The 18,472-nt window shown below is 40.7% G+C and overlaps 2 protein-coding genes across 3 annotated transcripts; both read right to left on the bottom strand.

Annotated features, from left to right (window-relative positions):
* Positions 1–3,162: 3,162 nt before the first annotated feature.
* LOC122658997 (protein KINESIN LIGHT CHAIN-RELATED 1-like) lies at positions 3,163–5,096 on the bottom strand. The gene is made up of 2 exons (XM_043854163.1): positions 3,496–5,096; positions 3,163–3,405 (listed from the first exon to the last, which is right to left on the bottom strand). The coding sequence occupies exons 1-2, from the start codon at positions 5,094–5,096 to the stop codon at positions 3,216–3,218; spliced, it is 1,791 nt and encodes a 596-aa protein (XP_043710098.1). The 3' UTR covers positions 3,163–3,215.
* Positions 5,097–13,873: 8,777 nt separating this feature from the next.
* LOC122659897 (BTB/POZ domain-containing protein At3g05675-like) lies at positions 13,874–18,381 on the bottom strand. Of its 2 annotated transcripts, none has more exons than XM_043855056.1 (2): positions 17,229–18,381; positions 13,874–14,208 (listed from the first exon to the last, which is right to left on the bottom strand). In XM_043855056.1, the coding sequence occupies exons 1-2, from the start codon at positions 18,372–18,374 to the stop codon at positions 13,930–13,932; spliced, it is 1,425 nt and encodes a 474-aa protein (XP_043710991.1). In that variant the 5' UTR covers positions 18,375–18,381; the 3' UTR covers positions 13,874–13,929. The 2 variants fall into 2 exon arrangements, with proteins under 2 accessions (XP_043710991.1, XP_043710992.1); XM_043855057.1 differs by having other exon boundaries at positions 14,064–14,208; positions 17,233–18,381.
* Positions 18,382–18,472: the final 91 nt, after the last annotated feature.

The raw sequence follows: 18,472 nt of genomic DNA on the forward strand, positions 1-18,472 counted from the left end.
GACAGGAGGTGAGCTCCGCAGGCCTTTTTTTTTTTTCCAATGGTTTAGGGCAGAAATGAGTCAAATGACAGACTGATCTTTACGTTTTTGTTCTCTTCAGTTCCCACTCACGAGAATTTCTTTTCATTAGTCTCACTGGTCTGATCTGAATATCTGATGACTCATGACCCAGCAACGCAAGGACGAAAGGGTGAGAGAACGAACTATATGCCCTTTTTCTTTTCTTTTCTTTTCTTTTCTTTTCTTTCTCCTTTAATAATAGTCCGCTTACTTAGTAGGCTGTGCGGTGCGGTGCGGTGCGATCCGGCCGGATGTCCGTTCTTTTAGACTCAAAAGTCAAAACTCGCGATTTGGTTGGCAATGGCATCTATAAGCTTTCGGGTTTCGGGTTCGGATTAGGGAAGGAAAAAGCCGTAACAGTGCTGACGTGGAAGAGTACAAATCGCACCGTAACGGTTGTATTTTGAGGGACACGTAATCATAGAATCAGAGGTCGTCGGTCGTATCTTATACTTCATAAAGTTCTAACGGCACCATCACCCAAATCACCCCGAATTTTTTTCCAGTCAGATTCCCTCCGGTTGCCCGGTACCTTTCATAGGGGTGGAAATGACAATTTAACCATATTCGGGCATGTGTTTGAACAAGGGTTAGATCATCATTTCTGCCCCCTATGACGAAACGGACAACTATACCGGACAAGGAACCTAAGAGGAATGGGTTCTATCTTTTTTGGGTGAAGCCCGTTCTATCAACATTATTATAAGCAGTACAAAAAGCTCCATGGTCATTCACAAGCAATGTTTAGTACAAAAAACTCCATGATCATTCACCAGCAATGTTTAGAAGCTAAGAAAAAAAAATCAAAAATTTTAAATTTAATGAGTGAGATAGACATACAAATCAATTATGTCATTATAATTTTTCTTTTATTATATTATATTTTTGCTTTCTTTGTCTTTTCTTTTCTTTAGTTGGTGGGATTTATTAGTAGTGTTGTTGTTGTTTGTTCGAAGGGTGGGATTTAAACTGGTTAAGCTGAACGATCATTATCTTGCTCTCTAGCTAACTTAATTTTGTCAAATGATCATAGCTTTAAAAATCGGATCAAAATTGATGCAATTGATCAATTAGAATTGGTCGTTCCTAATTCCAATTTTCCTTGACTTTGAAGAAAGAAATTGGGTTCAGCTCTGACACCCTAAGGTCTGATTTGGTCTGATTTTTATTTTGGAAATCATTTAATTTGATTTTGGCACATTATTTTTGTAAATGGAAAGAAATCAAACTGGAATAGGAATTGTAAAGTACTTGAGGAGTAGTTTCAATTTTGAAATTGAAATCTAAATCTATTCGCTCTTGTTTTTTAATGAGTACATGGTTAATTAGATGGGTAAAGCAATAATTTCATATTCAAATAAAACACCACATTTTTTCTTCTCCTATGAGCTCACTAGCACCTTCTCCCAAAGAAATGTAGAAAATTTATTCTCAAAAATTGATATCAAATGGATTTCTTATCTTGAAATATTTTATTTTAATGCAACCAAAACATTTTGAATATTTTGACCAAAAATCTATTTATTGACTATTTCATGAAATCAATTCGAGAATGAAACAGAAATCATACCAAATATAGCCTTAGATCTCAAATTTTAGCCATCATCTCTTTCCTATAATCACGAAAAGCATAGAAAAAGCTTTGCAATTCGCCTATTGTAACTAGATCTACAAGATTTTCAATTCATAGACAAGAAATTTAAGGAATTTATGCTCCTAGTATTTGTTATTTTTTTTTAACAATCACACTTGGCTTGAGGTGGATGGTCTTCTACTTTTTTCCCCATTTTACCCCACTCTACCTTAGAATCTTTTTCTTATATCCAAAATCTGAACATCCCTAAAGAGAGGTGATTCATTAATGAGTAGAGTAGCTAGAGAGAATAGAAGATGTTCCCAGTGGCATCTAGCTATTTAGGTGGTGAGGATGTAATCAACTGCACAGCCTGTCAGCCATCCTTAAGCAATTTGGGAGTCCAGTTAAGTGCTCATTTCCCCCTTAGGACCATAGTTTTAGTTCATGGTGTCGGGTCGGGCATCGCCAGTTTCGATACTGATACCGATACCAATATGGTCTGTGTTGGCCGTATCGGACATTTTTCTCTCTCTCAAAGATACCAACCATATCAATATGGATTTTTTCTTTCTTAGGATTCATCCTGTAGAAATCAAGTCTTTCTCTTATACTAAAACGATTTCAAATCTGTCATGGTTCCTTTTTTTGAACTGTTTGTATAGTATTTTGGTTTTTATAATGGAATGAATAAAAACAATAGCCAAATGTTCTCTGTGACGCAGCGCAGACTGCACCAAGACATGGGGGTGGGTAAAATGATCACCTTGCCCCCCTAAATGGTAGGCCCATGTGTCTGGGTGCAGGCTGTGCTGCAGCACAGAGAACATCAGCCCAAAAACAATATACAAACTGGTTAATTATGGGCTGGACAGGATTGAATAAATTATGAAGCCCAAGCCCAGTACATCGGTCCCGAGTGTCAACCAATGAATTTAGACACTAGCGCAATTCAGCCCAATTCAATTCAACCGGAGTCATTCTGAACCCTAGAAACCCAACATGAATTGGTCACTGTGGATCGGCCATAATTGGGATCAAGTTCAGCCAATTGTGATCTGAACCGGTAGATTGAGGAAATAAGATATAACTAACCCATTGCCAAGAGAAGAAGATTCAGATTGAGAGTGCTTGGGCAAGTTGAGCCAATAATAGAGTGTGAAGGTCCAAACTCAGTGCACTACAAAATCTTAAAAAGGTATGTAAAAATGCTACGACCCCAGATAGATTGATGGAGACCTATGCTGCTATTTGCGTAAGCATCATCTTGAGCAGGATTTGTACCTTTCGCTGGAGGTACTACGGTATTTTTGGGCTTCTATGTCAGGAGTTGAGAATCGACCTGTCAGGAGTTGAGAATCGACTCAGGTTCGAACCATTCTCGTACGGCCTGAGCTGCACAGATGGAATCCAAGGGAGTGAGTGGATTCCATATCTGCGATTCAGGCAATACGAGAACCTGAGCTGCCCTTCAGGAGCCACGTGACCAGGTAGTGTTCTCTTTTTTTTTTTTGCTTTTTCCAAATCTGATTGAATTTCTTCTGTAGTTTTGCGGGAATTGCAGGCTTTCAATCTCACAGCATCACCTACCTGTCTTTTGCAAGATGAGGAGATCATGTAAGGTATGAGGTTTCCTCATTCTGCATCGACCTGTTTCTCTTAGCATTTGGGAGAGCCATTTCCGTATATGCTCTACCTCATGATTGACCGTTCCCAATCTGTTCTCCATTTCTTCAAGTATTTGATCGACAAGATCTATCGCCTTCTCAACTCTAAAGCCAAGCGCAGAAGATCGAATTAATATTGAAACAGAAACGAATGATAGTTGCAGGGGAAACACTTGGTCTATAGGTTAAACATACCTTCCCATGGCATCATAAGTCCCAGCAAGGTTGATGCAGACGTCGAGAGTATTGGAGTGATGGGCACCACAGACCTGTTCGAGCACAGCCTTAGATTGCTCGAATTTTTCTGCAGCTTCGCAGATGGAATTCAATCCCACACAGGCCAAACCCATCTGATTCAATAGCATCCCTACCACGACACTCGTCTTCTGACCAACCAATCCATACTTAGAGATGGCACTTCTCAGCATCACATACGCTTCACGGTGATTCCCACTCATCTGCAGCATCACGCCAATCTGCGCCTCAATTCCACCAACTATCGTATTTGGGTATTCTAATGTGCATTCAATGATCTCACGAGCCTTGTGGAGTAGCGAAATGGCATGCTTAATTTCTCCCATGGACTCGAACAGACCTGCTGTAGCAGTTAAACCCATGGCGACATCCTCTGCCGAATTGAACGCATTAGCATCGATACTGCCATAGATAAGAAGGGCCTTCTCACAATGGAGTTGGGCGTCCTTTAGCATTCCTTTCTTTAGGTGAAGACCTGCAAGGCTTACGAATATGGAGGCTACTACAGTGTGCGCTTCTCCGTACAAAGCTTTGAGCATCGAAAGCGCTTTGTGGAACGATGACAGAGCCTCATCGTATCTACCCAAAGAGACATACGTTTCACCGATGCTAGCGTCAAGGAATGCCACTTCAAGCTGTTCTGTTTCTGGTAAAGATGATGAGAGGATTGAACTCGCCAGAAGCAGTTGTTCCAATGCTGCTCTGTTTTCGCCCATGCCGTTGTGGATTAGACCCATGAGTCTCCTGGCCTTGACCTCTTCGAAAATGGAGCTATTACTGTTGCATTTGGAGCTGTCGCTATGGATCTTGAGGGCTAGGGAACATAGCTCCTCTGCCTCTTTGAAATGCATTAGTTGCAGGTAAGACTTGGCTATATATCTGCAAGTTTCGGCGACCTGTGGATTTGACATTCCCAGTGATTGGGTTTGGACTTCGAGACCCGATCGGAAGGAATCCATGGCAACATTGTAATGACCCAATTTGAAATTGATGTCCCCGAGCAGCATGAACATAGAGAATGAGGCTTTGGCTAGCTCTGGGTTGAGATTTAAATCAGAGGAGTAAGCTAACAAAACTGACTTGCGAAGCACTTGGATGGCTTCCTCGAATTGACCCAGTTTGCAGAGGGTTGCGGCCAAGAGTAGGAAGCTGGTTAAGAGGTCAACGGTGGTAGTAGTAGTAGTAGCAGTTGCAGATACACTTTCTTCGACCAGCTTTTGTTGGAAGAATTCAGTGGCTTTAAGAGCGAAGCGATTGGCTTTGTTGGGTTCATCGCCCGTGGCATGGAGGGACTGTGCGGTTGAGAGGAGAAGCAAACCAAGGTCGTCGGAGGAGGAGAAAGGCGGTGTGCCACGATCGTCGTTCTCGTCGGCCTTTCGGTATGATATTGATTTCCTACTGTTCTGGCTCACTGATTTTCTTGTTTCCAGTAACGCAGTAGAGCCTCTGTTTTCTTGGGTTGGCAGTGAGGTGGAGGAGGTGGAACGCTGAAGACGACGATGACGATGACAATGATGATATGTCTCAGCAGATGACTCCATCAATTTTTTTTTTATGATGAAAGTGTAATCACACAAACCACACATCAATCCGAAAAGGTTAACCTATTCGTGATGATGGTGAGGATTATATATGCAGGTTGGGGTAATGTAATTACTGAAATAGTGTGAAAACCTTATAGGTTCATGAGACATTAATTAGGGTGAATAATCCGCGGAGAGAAAATCATTTTCCTCAATCCTGTTCCTAGCTTCCCAAGTACAGTTTTTTTTTTTAATGAAATTCCCAATGACAGTTCTTCACCATTTGTGGTACATATGCACAAGCCTTGGAAGTAAGATTGGAAACTTCCTCTTCTTTTTGAGTCATTTAATTTTATGAAAAATGGATTCGGTTTCTCTCCACCTATGGTGGAGGGAGAATCTTTTCATCCACAAGATTTTGATCTTGTCCTCAGTTCTCTCCTCTTTGGATTTGACCCTTTAATTGGACAGGAGAATTGTACTTTGGATCATGAACAATAAATGTTGGGAGTTGATTGTAAACCTGGAATCCAATCATAGCTTCACATCACTAGTGTTGGTAAAGAAAAACTACTCCTATGGTGAATCATTTTTTCCGACTTACACACCTAATCTCAAGTTTTGGATCGAACCAATCCCTTGACACAAATAGTTTATGGGATAAATCTCCATGTTGCCAATATCATGCATCTCTCTCTATCTTTGCGGGACATGTGGGTCTTTGTATACAAATCGTGTGACACCCGCTCCCATTGGCTCAGCATTGGAAATTCCATCTCATGTCGATAATGTGTTGATCCCCTACATTCAGGGTTCTTTAATCATGACAGAGTAGGGAATGCAGCCAATGGGAAGCATGAAACACAATTCATCAATAGAGAATGTCAGAAGGAGATAGGGTGTTGGCATAGCCTACGCCATTCTCAGTGAGAATTTTTCCAAAAAAAAAAAATCCTTCATCTTTGTAAGGAAAAGGAAACTCTGTGAGGAATGTGGTGTCTACAACCCTATGCCTAGACATAGGGAAATAATGACCGCCCTGCCCTGCCTTGCCCTGCCCCATGAAAAACGAAGATACCATCCCTATTGATGCTTTCACACGCATTTTTGTGGGGCCATGCACATGCATGGGCCACGCTCTCCCACATAAAACACTTCCCCATTTAGTAGATGCAGATGTGGCCCTAGCAGTGTTTGTTCCCTCCGTCTCTAGCCAAGAAAGCCACATGGTGGTGGACAAATCGGTTGAATTTGCAGCCCTACAACTTACATACGCAAAAGATGATATAATGCATGGCCAGCTAGATATTGGGGTCAGATTCTTGCTGTATTAACTACGCAACGTACTTGAGAACTGTTTGATGAGTTTCTATCAAATATGGGAAACCATAGAAGATGTGGGACCGGCATTAGAATGAGTGGAAGAGTGTCCCAACTGATCTTACCCGATCGACCTGCAAAAGAATAAAATTGAAGAAGCACGGTTTCAGAGCATAATAATGCGGAGTAGTGTTCCAGCTAATAATTGAGCTTGAATTATGTAAGTAGTAATGGGCATATGTTTGTTTTGTTGTCCAGCCCACACTCCACTCCACTATGGGAATATGCATGCATTGCACTGTAGGGCATCAGCCATCGAATTTTTATCCGCTGCTGCACGATGGCGCAGCAGCGGACATGTGTGCAAAGTGGGGCCCTAATGTGCATACATGTCCGCTGCTGCATCGCACGATGTGCATAGCAGCGCATCCAGTACTAGAGTGGATAAAAATCCTCAGCCATCAATCATAGGAAACAAAAAAACGAAGCTCCACTAGAACTATAACGATTGCTCTAGGGCTTCAAGACCCACAACAATGTTTCCAGCTTTCCATGCGACCCTCATGTAAAGGGCTTTGAATATCCCATTTAAGAGAGAGGATCATAGGAGGTAGAGTGGTCATTTCATATAAGGAAGAGAGGGAGAGAGAGGATCTGTATCCCCTGCAATTTCTTGTCCGATCCAGTTCCCCTAGTGCCCCTAACAAGGGGGGGTGCAATGACCATTCTACCCCTGCCTGGATGAGATCCACCCCGTCTTATTACAGGCACTAGGGAATTGGACTGGGCAGGGAATTGCAGGAGATAATTTTCCGAGAGAGGGTGTTGATATAGCCTCGATTAGGGGTGTCAAATGCTGGCCCGCATCGATGTCCTCCATTGGTTAAGAAACGGTCCGATGTCTAACCTAGTCAATTATGGACCAGTTGGTAATGGTGATTGATTGGAGCCTGGCCGATACCATTGTACAATCATTTATAACCCGATTTGCTAGTTTATAGTCCAATTAACCAATTTAGTCCGTTTAACCAACTATAACTCTATTAACCCAATTGACTTGAATCCAATTATGGACTGGTAACCAATCATCTAACCAGATAAAAAACATATCTTGCCCCAGGCCACAAGGCCGGATTATCCAAACAAAGATAATAATAGTGCATGGCCTTAAATTGATGGGAACCGATTAGACCCAATTGAAACGGACAAACCTGACCAATTGACATCCCTAATCTGGCTTTTTGAGAATCTTTTACTTAAGAAATTTAGAGCTTTAATTAAAATTTGGAGGGCAGAGCCACCGAGGAGTGCATTATTGGGTGGAGTTTCATATGGCTAAGTACATGAAAGGTCTGAATTGGTACATCATCCCTCCTTTTGGTAATGTGGCATGAACTGAAGAGATTTTCTATTTTTTTTTTTTTTTTTTTGGGTAAGAGTCTAACCACCATTGGAAGGTAGGGGGTCTCCATAGGGCAGGAGACAAAGGGGAGGGGGAGTAAGCGACCTCTCCTAGGACTTACAACTTTGTTTAAAATTTGGAGGGCAGAATCGCTGATGGGTGCATCATATAGTGGAGTTTCATATGGGGAAAGTAAATGAAAAGTCTGAATTTATACATCATCCCTCCTTGTGATAATGTGGCTTGAATGGAAGAGTTTTTTTTTTTTTTTATCTTTGGTCAGGGTCTAACCACCAGCTGAAGGCAAGGTCGTCCCCCCCCCCCCCCCCGACCCTCCCAACTTAGACTAGTGCTCAACTGCGACTAGCAACCACCACCATCCCAAGACTCTAAGAGGCACTTCCTCAATTGAAGAAGTTCACAAATAAAGAAATTTAGGTAACCAATTATCAAATTACATGTGGCTCCAAGTTGCACTCTCTAGTCTCTATCATGGATAGCACCATGCATATCTTCATAAAAGGTGTACCCAATGCACGAGGCTCCCACCACTGCGGTCTGGGAAGGATCATAATATACGCAGTTTTATCCACGCTTAACGCGAATAAGCTATTTCCCAACTCAAACCCACGACAATTAGGTCCCAATGGCGCAACCTTACTATTGCGCAATTCTTAAGGTAATCAACTCTACAACCTTACTCAAAGTTTGATTCTGTGAAATAAATAAAACATATTTCAATTAAAACGTTCCAATGTATAATTTTATTTTTTTTGTAAAGGTTCCATTTTATAAATGAGTGACATGGAGAACAAGAAATCAAAAACTCCGCTAGATAGACCAAAATTTCATCTAAATCATTCAGTTAATTTTATGTTTTCTATATAGATTGATTTTTTATTTTTTTTAAGGTAAAACGACCATAACATTTTTTATATATTTTTTTTTGGTTAATTAGGAGCTTTTACATATATAGTTGGTAGAAAGGGAGGGGATAAAATACCAGCCAAGAGACTCGAACTCGAGACCTCTTGGTGAGCATGGGCATGAAGCGCACCACGGCTCACCAACTGAGCTAAGCAGTTGTTGGTAAAACGACCATAACATTGATGACAGGAAGTTCTTAAGAGTTCTTAGAAACTCTTAATTAATACATATTGATACGCACAAATATCATTACATTGCGAGAGACGGTAAGTTTTCCCATGAAATCGGAACTCTTCTTCTTTGTAGAGGATCCACATCAAATCCAGACTTTCCCTTTTTTCGGATTTTTTATCGGGAAAATTACATGATTAGATACTTTTGGGTTTTCATTTACAAAACTGTCTAATGTTTGAATTAACAAAAATAGACAAAAATAAGTTAAGGTTTACAAAACTGGACAAAATAGTATTTCTCCCTCCCACACTTACTTTTTTAGACATTTTAACCCCTGCCATTGCCTTCTCGCTCAGGCAACCTTCGTTCCTTGCAACCCTACCCTTGTTCTAGCCACCGCCATTCTCTGCTACCCCAAGTAATAGGAAAAAAAAAGAGATTTTTTCAGAGGGGAACTGCCGAGGAAGGAAGGAGAGTCACTCTTTTGTCTAGTTTTGTAAAACTAAACTTGTTTTTGTCTATTTTTGTTAACTCAAACATAGGGTGGACAGTTTTGTAAATGAAAACCCAAAAGTAGCTAATCATGTAATTTTCCCTTTTCTATATTAAGATTTTCTATCTGCAACATCCTTCTACTGGAAGTATTCTCCAACCTGGAGACTAGCTTTGACTCCCTTTACTCCAGAGGAGGAGGTTCTTTTGGCCCGTGTGGCTCTTGATCGGCCTAGTATTTATGCTATGATCCTTCGACGATCAAATAGGATAAGGACCCCTTCGATGCGGCTCACAAATCCCCTGTAGACTTATTTTATTATTTCTCTTGGGTGAGCGAGTGGCTTGTTGCCCTCGTCATTATGTTTTTAGGACTGAGTCCCTTTTTTAGGCTTTAGCTTTCGTTGCTTTTAATCTATCTCTAGGCTTGTTTGCCTCCTCTTAAATCTTCAATAAAAAATTTGCCCTTAAAAAAATTAAAAAAAAAAGAGACTAGCTTTGTAGCCAGACAATTTAAAGAAACCTTCCACATGAGGATTCTTCTCAAAGATCAACTTTCCACTTTGATCTCCCACAAAGAATCAACTTCATTTTTGGGACGCCTACCTTAACTGGACTTGCACTACTGCCTCTCCCAAGGTATAAATACACGGGTAATATAAACACATGTATGGATTTTAATTTACTGCTAGCTAGTTCTCTGCACTATTGCTCTACCCGTTTATATCGTTGTTGTTGAAGAAACTGACTTAGGCATTGAAGAATCTCCCCCCGAGTCGCCTTCGATCTTTTCTAGTGTCTTGAGTCTTATCCTCACAAGCAAACACAACGCTAAGTCTAAGTAGATCGAATAAAAGGTCCGGATACGCTTGAGCTTTGTATGATAGTGGAGCTGTTACCATATAAAATTCTATTTATTTTATTTATTTTTAAATGTGATAAATTTGCATTATTTGAGGTGGGTCCTCCTCTCCTGTCTTCTTCTTCATTTTCTTTTTTTTTTTCTTTTTTTTTTCATTTTTTTTTTTTTTTTTTTTTATCTGACGCACCTCTCCTATCGTAGGAACTAGGAACTTACCCACATGCACATTATTGTGTCGGAATTCAATAAATATGATTATTAAGTAATCGTAAGTCTTCCACAAATGCAAATTATAAGACACTGAAAATGGTTTGGAAAAACAATTGAATTTTGAGGGAAAACTTTAAAGATGTTGTCCTTATGATTGAGATATACTATCAAATTCATAGTTAGAGCATGAAAGATACATTATATTTAAGAAATGGGAAAGATTTTGCTAGCAGCCATTGTGGAGGTCAATGGGAGCATGCACACGGGCATTCAAAGAAAGGGGTGGGATGGTCATTTCATTACTCCATATGAGAGGGCATAGGGAACGTTACCAGTCAACGTTCTTTTTTCCTTACAAAAATAAATTTCTAGTCTAGCAAGAAAAAAATAGTTTATTTAGTTCAACATGAATTTTTGCCATGTGGAATGATGATGTGGCAATTTTGGCCATATGGATATTTAGGAAATGGTTTAAATTAGTGGATTAAAATCCTCTGCAATTCCTTTATCTTGCAATGCCTTGTAGTTTGGGCCTGAGAGCTCGACACGTGGAAGATGCTTCATCAAACGTTGCGAATTTGATTGCCCAATTTTTTTCTCTTTCTTCCCAAGCTTGGCACTGTTGGATTTTGCATCTTCTGCGTGTTGAGCTCTCAGGTCCAAATTGTAAGGAACCGCAAGATCAAGGCAGTGCAATCTTTTTCCTAAATTAGTCACATGCCAAATTTTCGTACTCAAATTCATTCAGACACACCCTCTCATGTATTTGGCATATTCATTATATTTCACATCTTCCTCCTGTCAAGCTCTTATACCCAAACTGCAAGGCACCGCAAGATCAAGGCACTGCAATCTTTTTCCTAAATTACTCATATACCAAATTTACATACTCAAATTCATTCAGACACATCCTCTAATGTATTTGACATATTCATATATATTATATTTTATATTTTGGGTGAATGTTTCCTTTGCGGAAGTGTAGCCTAACATAGAGACGCTAACATAGACTATGTTCTAAGATGATACACATTTTTTTTCATTATATTTTCAAAACTTTATTTTGTCACTTAGTCGATTCTATTTTACCTAAAACCTTTTTTTTTTTTTTTTTTTTTTTAGTGTTGAGATCAATTTTTAAGTTAAACTAGATATATGATATTGAGGGTGTACTTATCCATAAAATTTCAACTCTATCTAGTCTGGCTTGTTACATAAAATTAATACAGATATATCTAAACCTACACCCCCTTCCCTCAAACCTAGGGCGGTAAATGGATAACCGAAAATTCAAATTCGATCCGCATCCATATCTGTTTAGGGTCATCCGTATTCGATTAGAGATATCCGAAAAAAATTCGAATACTCCGATAAAAATCCGAATCCAAATACTTAATTATAAAAAATTAAGTAAATAACGATTTTGAGGGTTTTTGAAGATTCAACATGTTCTAGAATATGAGAAGAGAATCATGATCTAAAACTATAGATTGAGAGTGAATTGTATCCACTAGGGGGAGGAAGGTTCGGGTTACACAAGGCAGAGGTGTAAACGGATGGTCGAAAATCCAAATTCGATCCGCATCCAAATCCATCCGAACTCGTATAGAGATATCCGTATTCGATCAGAAAATATCCAAATTCGATTACATCTGATCCATATCCGAGCCAAATCCAATCCATTTACAGGCCTACTCAAACCCGCGGTTGAAGAAGGGTGGGAGTCGATCCATAGGCTCCAACTGCAATTCCATTGACGGCTACTGCAGTTCAGCACTTTATCAGGGAAAAAAAATAATAATACTGCAATACAGCCAGTGCTGCTTACGTCAAAGCTCCGTGGAGATCACGTCGAAATCCCGAAGTAAAGTCAAATACTCAAACCTGAGAAGGATTAACAGACAAATACAACAACAAAAGAGAAAAGAACTCATAAATAAAAAGAATCCAATTTGCAATTTGTCAATCCGTCTGTCGATGAATTTGCGCTTTGGATTTTAAAGCCTGTGAAGAACAACGATGGGGAGACTCGGAAGCTTCAGGCTGAAAGGAGTGGATTCGATTATGGTGCTGGACAGATGCAACAGCTCTATTCTTCTATCTGAAGCCATCTCGGAGGAATGCGATAGAATAGCAAGTTATGAGAGGGTCTCTCAATCCATGAGATTCGGCGATAATGAATTGAGCCCCGAACTCCCAAGCAAGAAGAAGAAGCAAGGCTGGGTGCGTGTCAATTGGGTCTTCTCCAAGCCTGGACATGGTGGCCGGAACGACAAGATCAAAGAAGAAGCTGCCACCACAGGTTCCATCAAGTTGGGGGAGAAGAAGAAGAATAAGAAGAAGAAACAGACTTGGCGTCCCTCATGGCTGCCTGACCCAGACCGGAGATGGCCTGTCCAAGGATGGTGAGATCCAGAGCCATCCATGGAAGGAGACTAGTAAGAGCTCTCGCTTTTTTTTTTGGAGGAGGTGGGGTGGGGGAGGTACTAGTACTGGAAATGAAAATTATTTCATGTCTTTCTGTACATAAGAATCATTGTACATCTAAATGGGTGAGAGCTGAGGAAAGCACAATCTTTTCATCTTTGGCAGATTGCCAATCTTCTCTCAATCCTAACAACAAATGTAGATGATGCCAGAATCTTCATATCTGTGTTTTTTCTTCTTGAATTTAGTTTGTTTTCTGGTTCTTTCTTCATCTCCATTCTTGCTCAATGGTTTTCCCTATGGTCTGGATTCTTAACAATTCAATTATGTTTTGAATCGGCCCCTAAAAACAGACTTGCTGCAAACATCTCAAATATGATATTGGGGCTCAATTGAACGCAATGTACTTAGTTCGCAGCTCAGAGATTACAGAATTAACTTTTGGAAGATGCCATTATTATCAATTGAGTTCCAGTTCGGTGATCACCAATCTTATACCTAGTATGCTATTATCAGGTTCCACTGCTTCTATATAACCTTAAATGCCATGAGAGTGACTGACCGATATAGATGCCACTACACCTATTTCACCTACATTGACAATAACCGATAACCTTATGGCCCAAGGATGTGCCATCAACCAAGTAATGGCAATTACTGCTCGGGAATAAATAGCAATACAAGTAATATAAAGACTGTCAGATGTGAAATCTGTTCCAAACCATCCATTAATCAGGAGCAGCAAAGGTGTAGACAAATTTTCAACAAAAACTAGAGTCAGTCGAGAGGAATATACAAGCAGCTGCAATGAACAACATACAAGCAGGTCAAGCAAGCCTGTAAGCTTGAATGGATGGTCCAGTTGGGGAATGGTCAGTAGAATATACACACTCGGAAACTATACATATATAGGACCCAGAAGGTCCTCCTATGTCCTACAAAAACATACAACCCTATATGCACAATTTCACACAAGCACTGGTAGATTGTTCATCAATTAAATTGTTGTTGCAAGCCACATGCCTCTCCCATCGCTTTCAATCAAGGATGTCACTCTGTGATGGCCGAGTTGCTCTACGGAACCAAGTATTGAAGGCCGAGACCAAGTGCGGGCAGTCGTCAACATTTCTAGTAGTAAAACTGAGACACTGTGGGAGTAACTCCTGCGCATCTGACATAGGAAGCGTGGAGATGATTCTTAAGAATGTTTCTTCCAGCTCCTGGTACAGTGATTTGTGACTGGGCAACACAGATATGCTGTTGTCTTTGCAAACAATCAGCACTGGTAGCCAATCCTTCACAAGCTTCATCCTAACCTGCAAAATGTTACAAGTTTAAAGCCATCAATTTGACAAATCAGCAACTTGATAAATGTCATTACTCATTTCTCCCCACCAGAACAAGTCCCCAGCATCCAAATTATATTCAAAGTCGGGTGCTGTTCATGCATCTTGCCATGTGCCAACATGCATAGTTAACAAGGCATCGCCATGGCAACAGTCCAGGCTCCTTGGTTGCCTTAGACGCCATGGCGGGTGCCTTGCCGCCATGGTGGTGTTGCCTTGAATTTTGCCCCTCTAAAACGCCATGGTCGCTTTCCCACCTTGATAACTATGCCAACATGTTGCTTTGGTGCTAAAATAGTAAAGGCCAACTGTTCTCTGTGCCGGGGGCGCAAGCTGCACCAGACACATGGGGGTGGGTGAAATGACTGCTCTGCCCCCCTACATACCCACGCCATGTGTCCACAGCCTGCGCTGTGGCACAGAGAACATCAGCCCAATAGTAAAATCTAAAATGAACAGAGAAGATCACCTCTTTTTTTTTTTAGTGCGTGGGTGTGTGTGCATCTTACCATGTGCCAGTATGTTGCTTTAGTGCTAGAATCTAAAATGCACAGAGATCAACAAAAATAATTCTATTAAAGCCAAAATTTGGAATGCAAATCTTGACGGTTGAGAATAGAGTGTGAGTGGCCTCAATGAGCAAGCAGATCAGGAGGCATGAACACTACCAATTAGACGGTGGAGAGGGTTCAAATTCCAGGCGGCATCAATTAGGCGACCAAGGCACCCGCCTAGGCGATCAAGGCGCCTGGACGCCTACTCGACACCTAGGCGACGCCTTGACAACTATCAGAGAGTCCTATTTGAGGCGTGAGAAGTGAGATGCCTAGGTGCGAGTGAGATACTCAAACCATCTACCCCCTTCTTCCCATCGATTCCTTGTTTCTAGTTTATTGTTTTGTGTTATACCCACCCATCACCTGAGAGGCATTCAAAGCCCTGTTGTTGTTACTGGAAGTTGCTGCTTGGCCTTGGAAGACTATTCTACTGCTGCTTCATCAAAGTACTGACTGAAGGAACATACCCTGCGGCTACTGTAGTGGGTTGTCTATTGTAGCAGATTTCAAGCATCAGAACTTCAGATCAGATTCTTGGTTTCAGTTCACATTCTGGCAGAGAAATACCTTCCCTGGAACACTACTTCGATATCAGTTTCAGCCTAATCCAAAGGTTGTATTTAGCTGTAGACCATAGTTGCTAATTTGGGATCCTACCTTATAATTTTGAGACCTCCTCATAGCTTTCAAACCAGCCGTCAGAATTGGCTGTAAATTTCAGGAGTTCATCAATTTCTAATAACCTTCACTCGAGTCACTCGACTGGAAGGTCTCTTCCATCTGTGGAGTTTACTTTGTAAATCTGTAACCTGCTAAATTCTAGAGATTTAAAAGGATAGTCAAAAATCCGCATTCAATCCGTGTTCATATTCGTTGAGGGGAATCCGTATTTGCAAAATAGCTATCCAAATCCGTCCGACAACTAATCGGATACGAATATGATAATCCCAGTTTCCAACTGATTATCATCCGATGGTAATAAAATATCCAAAATATATATTAGTATCCATTTGTCCGGTTATAAGATTAATTAAATATTAATTTTATAAATTACATTTTGAAATAGTAATACTCAACAGTATGTGATACATGCCAATCTGAAGGCTATATTTTAGGGTATCATTTGGACTCTAGAATAGAATAAAGTAAAGAAAGGAGTCGAAGGCCAGATTTGTAGGTATCATTTAGACTGTATGAAAGAAGAAGGTAAAGAAAGGAGCTGAGGGCCAGATTTGGGGGTATCATTTGGACTGCAGGATTGTTTTTCCTTTCTTGGTAAAGACCGTAAGATTGTTATTATGCCAAGAATGCAGGAGATTATTTTACTTGATCATTCATTGCCCTGTCATGTCATGGAAATCATAATGATTGGCACTTCTTTGGATTGAAAAAGTGAGCATGTGCTTCGATTTAAAACTTAAAACTGTTAAATGCCGTTAGCCATTTCCCGCTTTGTGAATCAAATCAAATACTATTCGAAATCCAATTATTTTTAATAGAATTCAAATTCCATAACAGATTATAAATATCCGGTAGATAACAGACCGAACTTAGTTATTTGAATTGGCAATGAATTCAAATACGGAATGGTCAAGTCCGATTCGAATTCAATCTGTTTACATCCCTACTAAATTCTGGTGTTCTGTTATTTCTATTGTTAGGAATTGGAAAACTATTGTACTGTTGATCATATTGGGAGATCCTACTGTGAGTTCGGGTCTAAGTTGCCTAACCAAACCCTAGCTTTACATTAAAGTAGACTCAAAATTAACATAGAGAGTGTTAAGGGTGAAAATTCAAAATTTTACAATAACCAGACAAGGTACGTAGAAAGTTGGTGTACCCAACTGCAAACTGTAGGTGTCAATGTTACGATCCTCCTCAGTCATCAAAACTTGCAGAGTACCAGAGCATTTCTCTCTTATTGATGTACCAATGGGAGGGTGGAATTCTTTCAGGTTTAATACAACCTTCTTCCCTCTGTTCCACTTAAAGGCCAAGTCAATTATTCATTAACAGTTTAACACTGATTATCATCATCTCTTACCATCTTGGTTTTGGGTGTAAGCTTGAAATTGAAAGCTGTGAGGTTAAAAGATTCCAAATAAGGTGCATTAAACTAGGAAAGAATGTCTATATGTCAAACTATTATGAATGTTCTCCGAATCAGCAATCCAAGATCCAGAACAAGAAACATACTGTTCTTAAAAACTGGGGGAAAAAAAACTGCTAGGAATGCAATGACTAAAGTTCTCCATCGTGCTAAGTCCTCAATAATAAAGGTTTACAAAGTAAAACAAATAGTAAACCCAAGAATCATATTAGCGAATTCATAATTTCATATGTGAAGTTAGAAATTCAGTTACCAACTACGAATGTAACATTTCATAACCTACAGGCAGCCAATAAGGAAGAGAAATCGAATTACAGTACCTGCCTAGCAGCCACAATCGAGCCAGCAGCAACTGCATTAGCAAGTTTGCAAGTGCAACGAAGCATGACGGCTTGGAGCCCCGGCGCAATATTCCTGCATGCATCATCACGAAATGCCCTCTGCAAATCCGCAGTGAATGATGACTGATCACTCCATTCCTTCACAGCAGTATCAGCTACTCTTAACTCAATCATTCTCTCCACCAACCAATAAAGATGCTTCCCATTGGTCATTGCTGTGTGGAGGTTGACCCGCTGAATTGCTTCTGGGTCATTATAATCCCCTCTAAAATCCGGACTGGAATATTCCTCGAGCGACTCCTTCACAATCTTCAAGCTTTGATGAAATGCCTGATCCAACACACGCTTCGCGGAATCCCTGGACGAAAAATCCCTCAAGAGCTTCGCCACGAAAGCCTTGACCAATGCCATGTTGGAGTGGTTATGAATGGCAGCTACGATCAGACCATGAAGCATGTCCTCCGAGGCAGCGCTGTTGGTTGGCGAAACCCTAGCGAGCAGCTCTTGAGATTCCTCCTGCTTTAAGAGGGGAACAAAAGCTAAAACCTTCTTTTCTTCCTCTTCACTCCACGGCACAGCCTCCAAGAACCGAACACAAGCTTTTACACAATCTTCGAAGAGGAGCTCAAGGGCGACTGGTAGGATTGAAAGTGCAGTAGAGACACTGTCGATGATGGTTGAGAAATTATTGGTGTAAAGCAGCTGAAGGACCGTCAAATGGTTGTTGAAGGATCCAATTGTCGAGGAAACCTTCAGATTGAGATCGTAAACCCTGTGGGAGTTCTCCGAATCCTCCCCTGAGTCAGATTTTCTCTGCCATCGATCGGAAAGAAGCGCTGCAAAGTATTTGGATCTGCGAAGGACATTCGAGTGAAGATGGAGTTGGACATCTCCCTGATCGACAGAATTAACAGAATTCACGGATGAGGAGAGGGTTTCAGGATCGTCTTCAAACGGAGATGATTCGTAGTAGAGGCGGAGGATAACGTCGGCGGTGGAGGGATCGTTGAAACCAGAGGATCCCGTTAGGGTTCCGTCGGAGGATTTGGAGGAATCAATGTCGCCGAATGAGGAGAGGCGACCGCTGCTTCCCACTCTTCTTTTCTTCGTACTTCCTGATATCATCTCTTAGAAGCTTTTTTTTGGGTAAAGTCTCTTAGAAACTTAGAGAGATCGGTTTCAGATGTTCGTTCGAAGCACACACAAACAAAACCAGTGAAAAA

This window comes from Telopea speciosissima, chromosome 4 (genome assembly GCF_018873765.1).
Source record: "Telopea speciosissima isolate NSW1024214 ecotype Mountain lineage chromosome 4, Tspe_v1, whole genome shotgun sequence".
Taxonomy (NCBI): domain Eukaryota; kingdom Viridiplantae; phylum Streptophyta; class Magnoliopsida; order Proteales; family Proteaceae; genus Telopea; species Telopea speciosissima.

Excerpts from the sequence above, each read along its gene's own strand:
- LOC122658997 (XM_043854163.1), bottom strand. The coding sequence starts at position 5,096 with ATGGAGTCATCTGCTGAGACATATCATCATTGTCATCGTCATCGTCGT. Across the intron at positions 3,406-3,495 it reads ACTTATGATGCCATGGGAAG|AGTTGAGAAGGCGATAGATC; the intron begins GTATGTTTAACC and ends GCTTGGCTTTAG.
- LOC122659897 (XM_043855056.1), bottom strand. The coding sequence starts at position 18,374 with ATGATATCAGGAAGTACGAAGAAAAGAAGAGTGGGAAGCAGCGGTCGC. Across the intron at positions 14,209-17,228 it reads CGATTGTGGCTGCTAGGCAG|GTTAGGATGAAGCTTGTGAA; the intron begins GTACTGTAATTC and ends AACATTTTGCAG.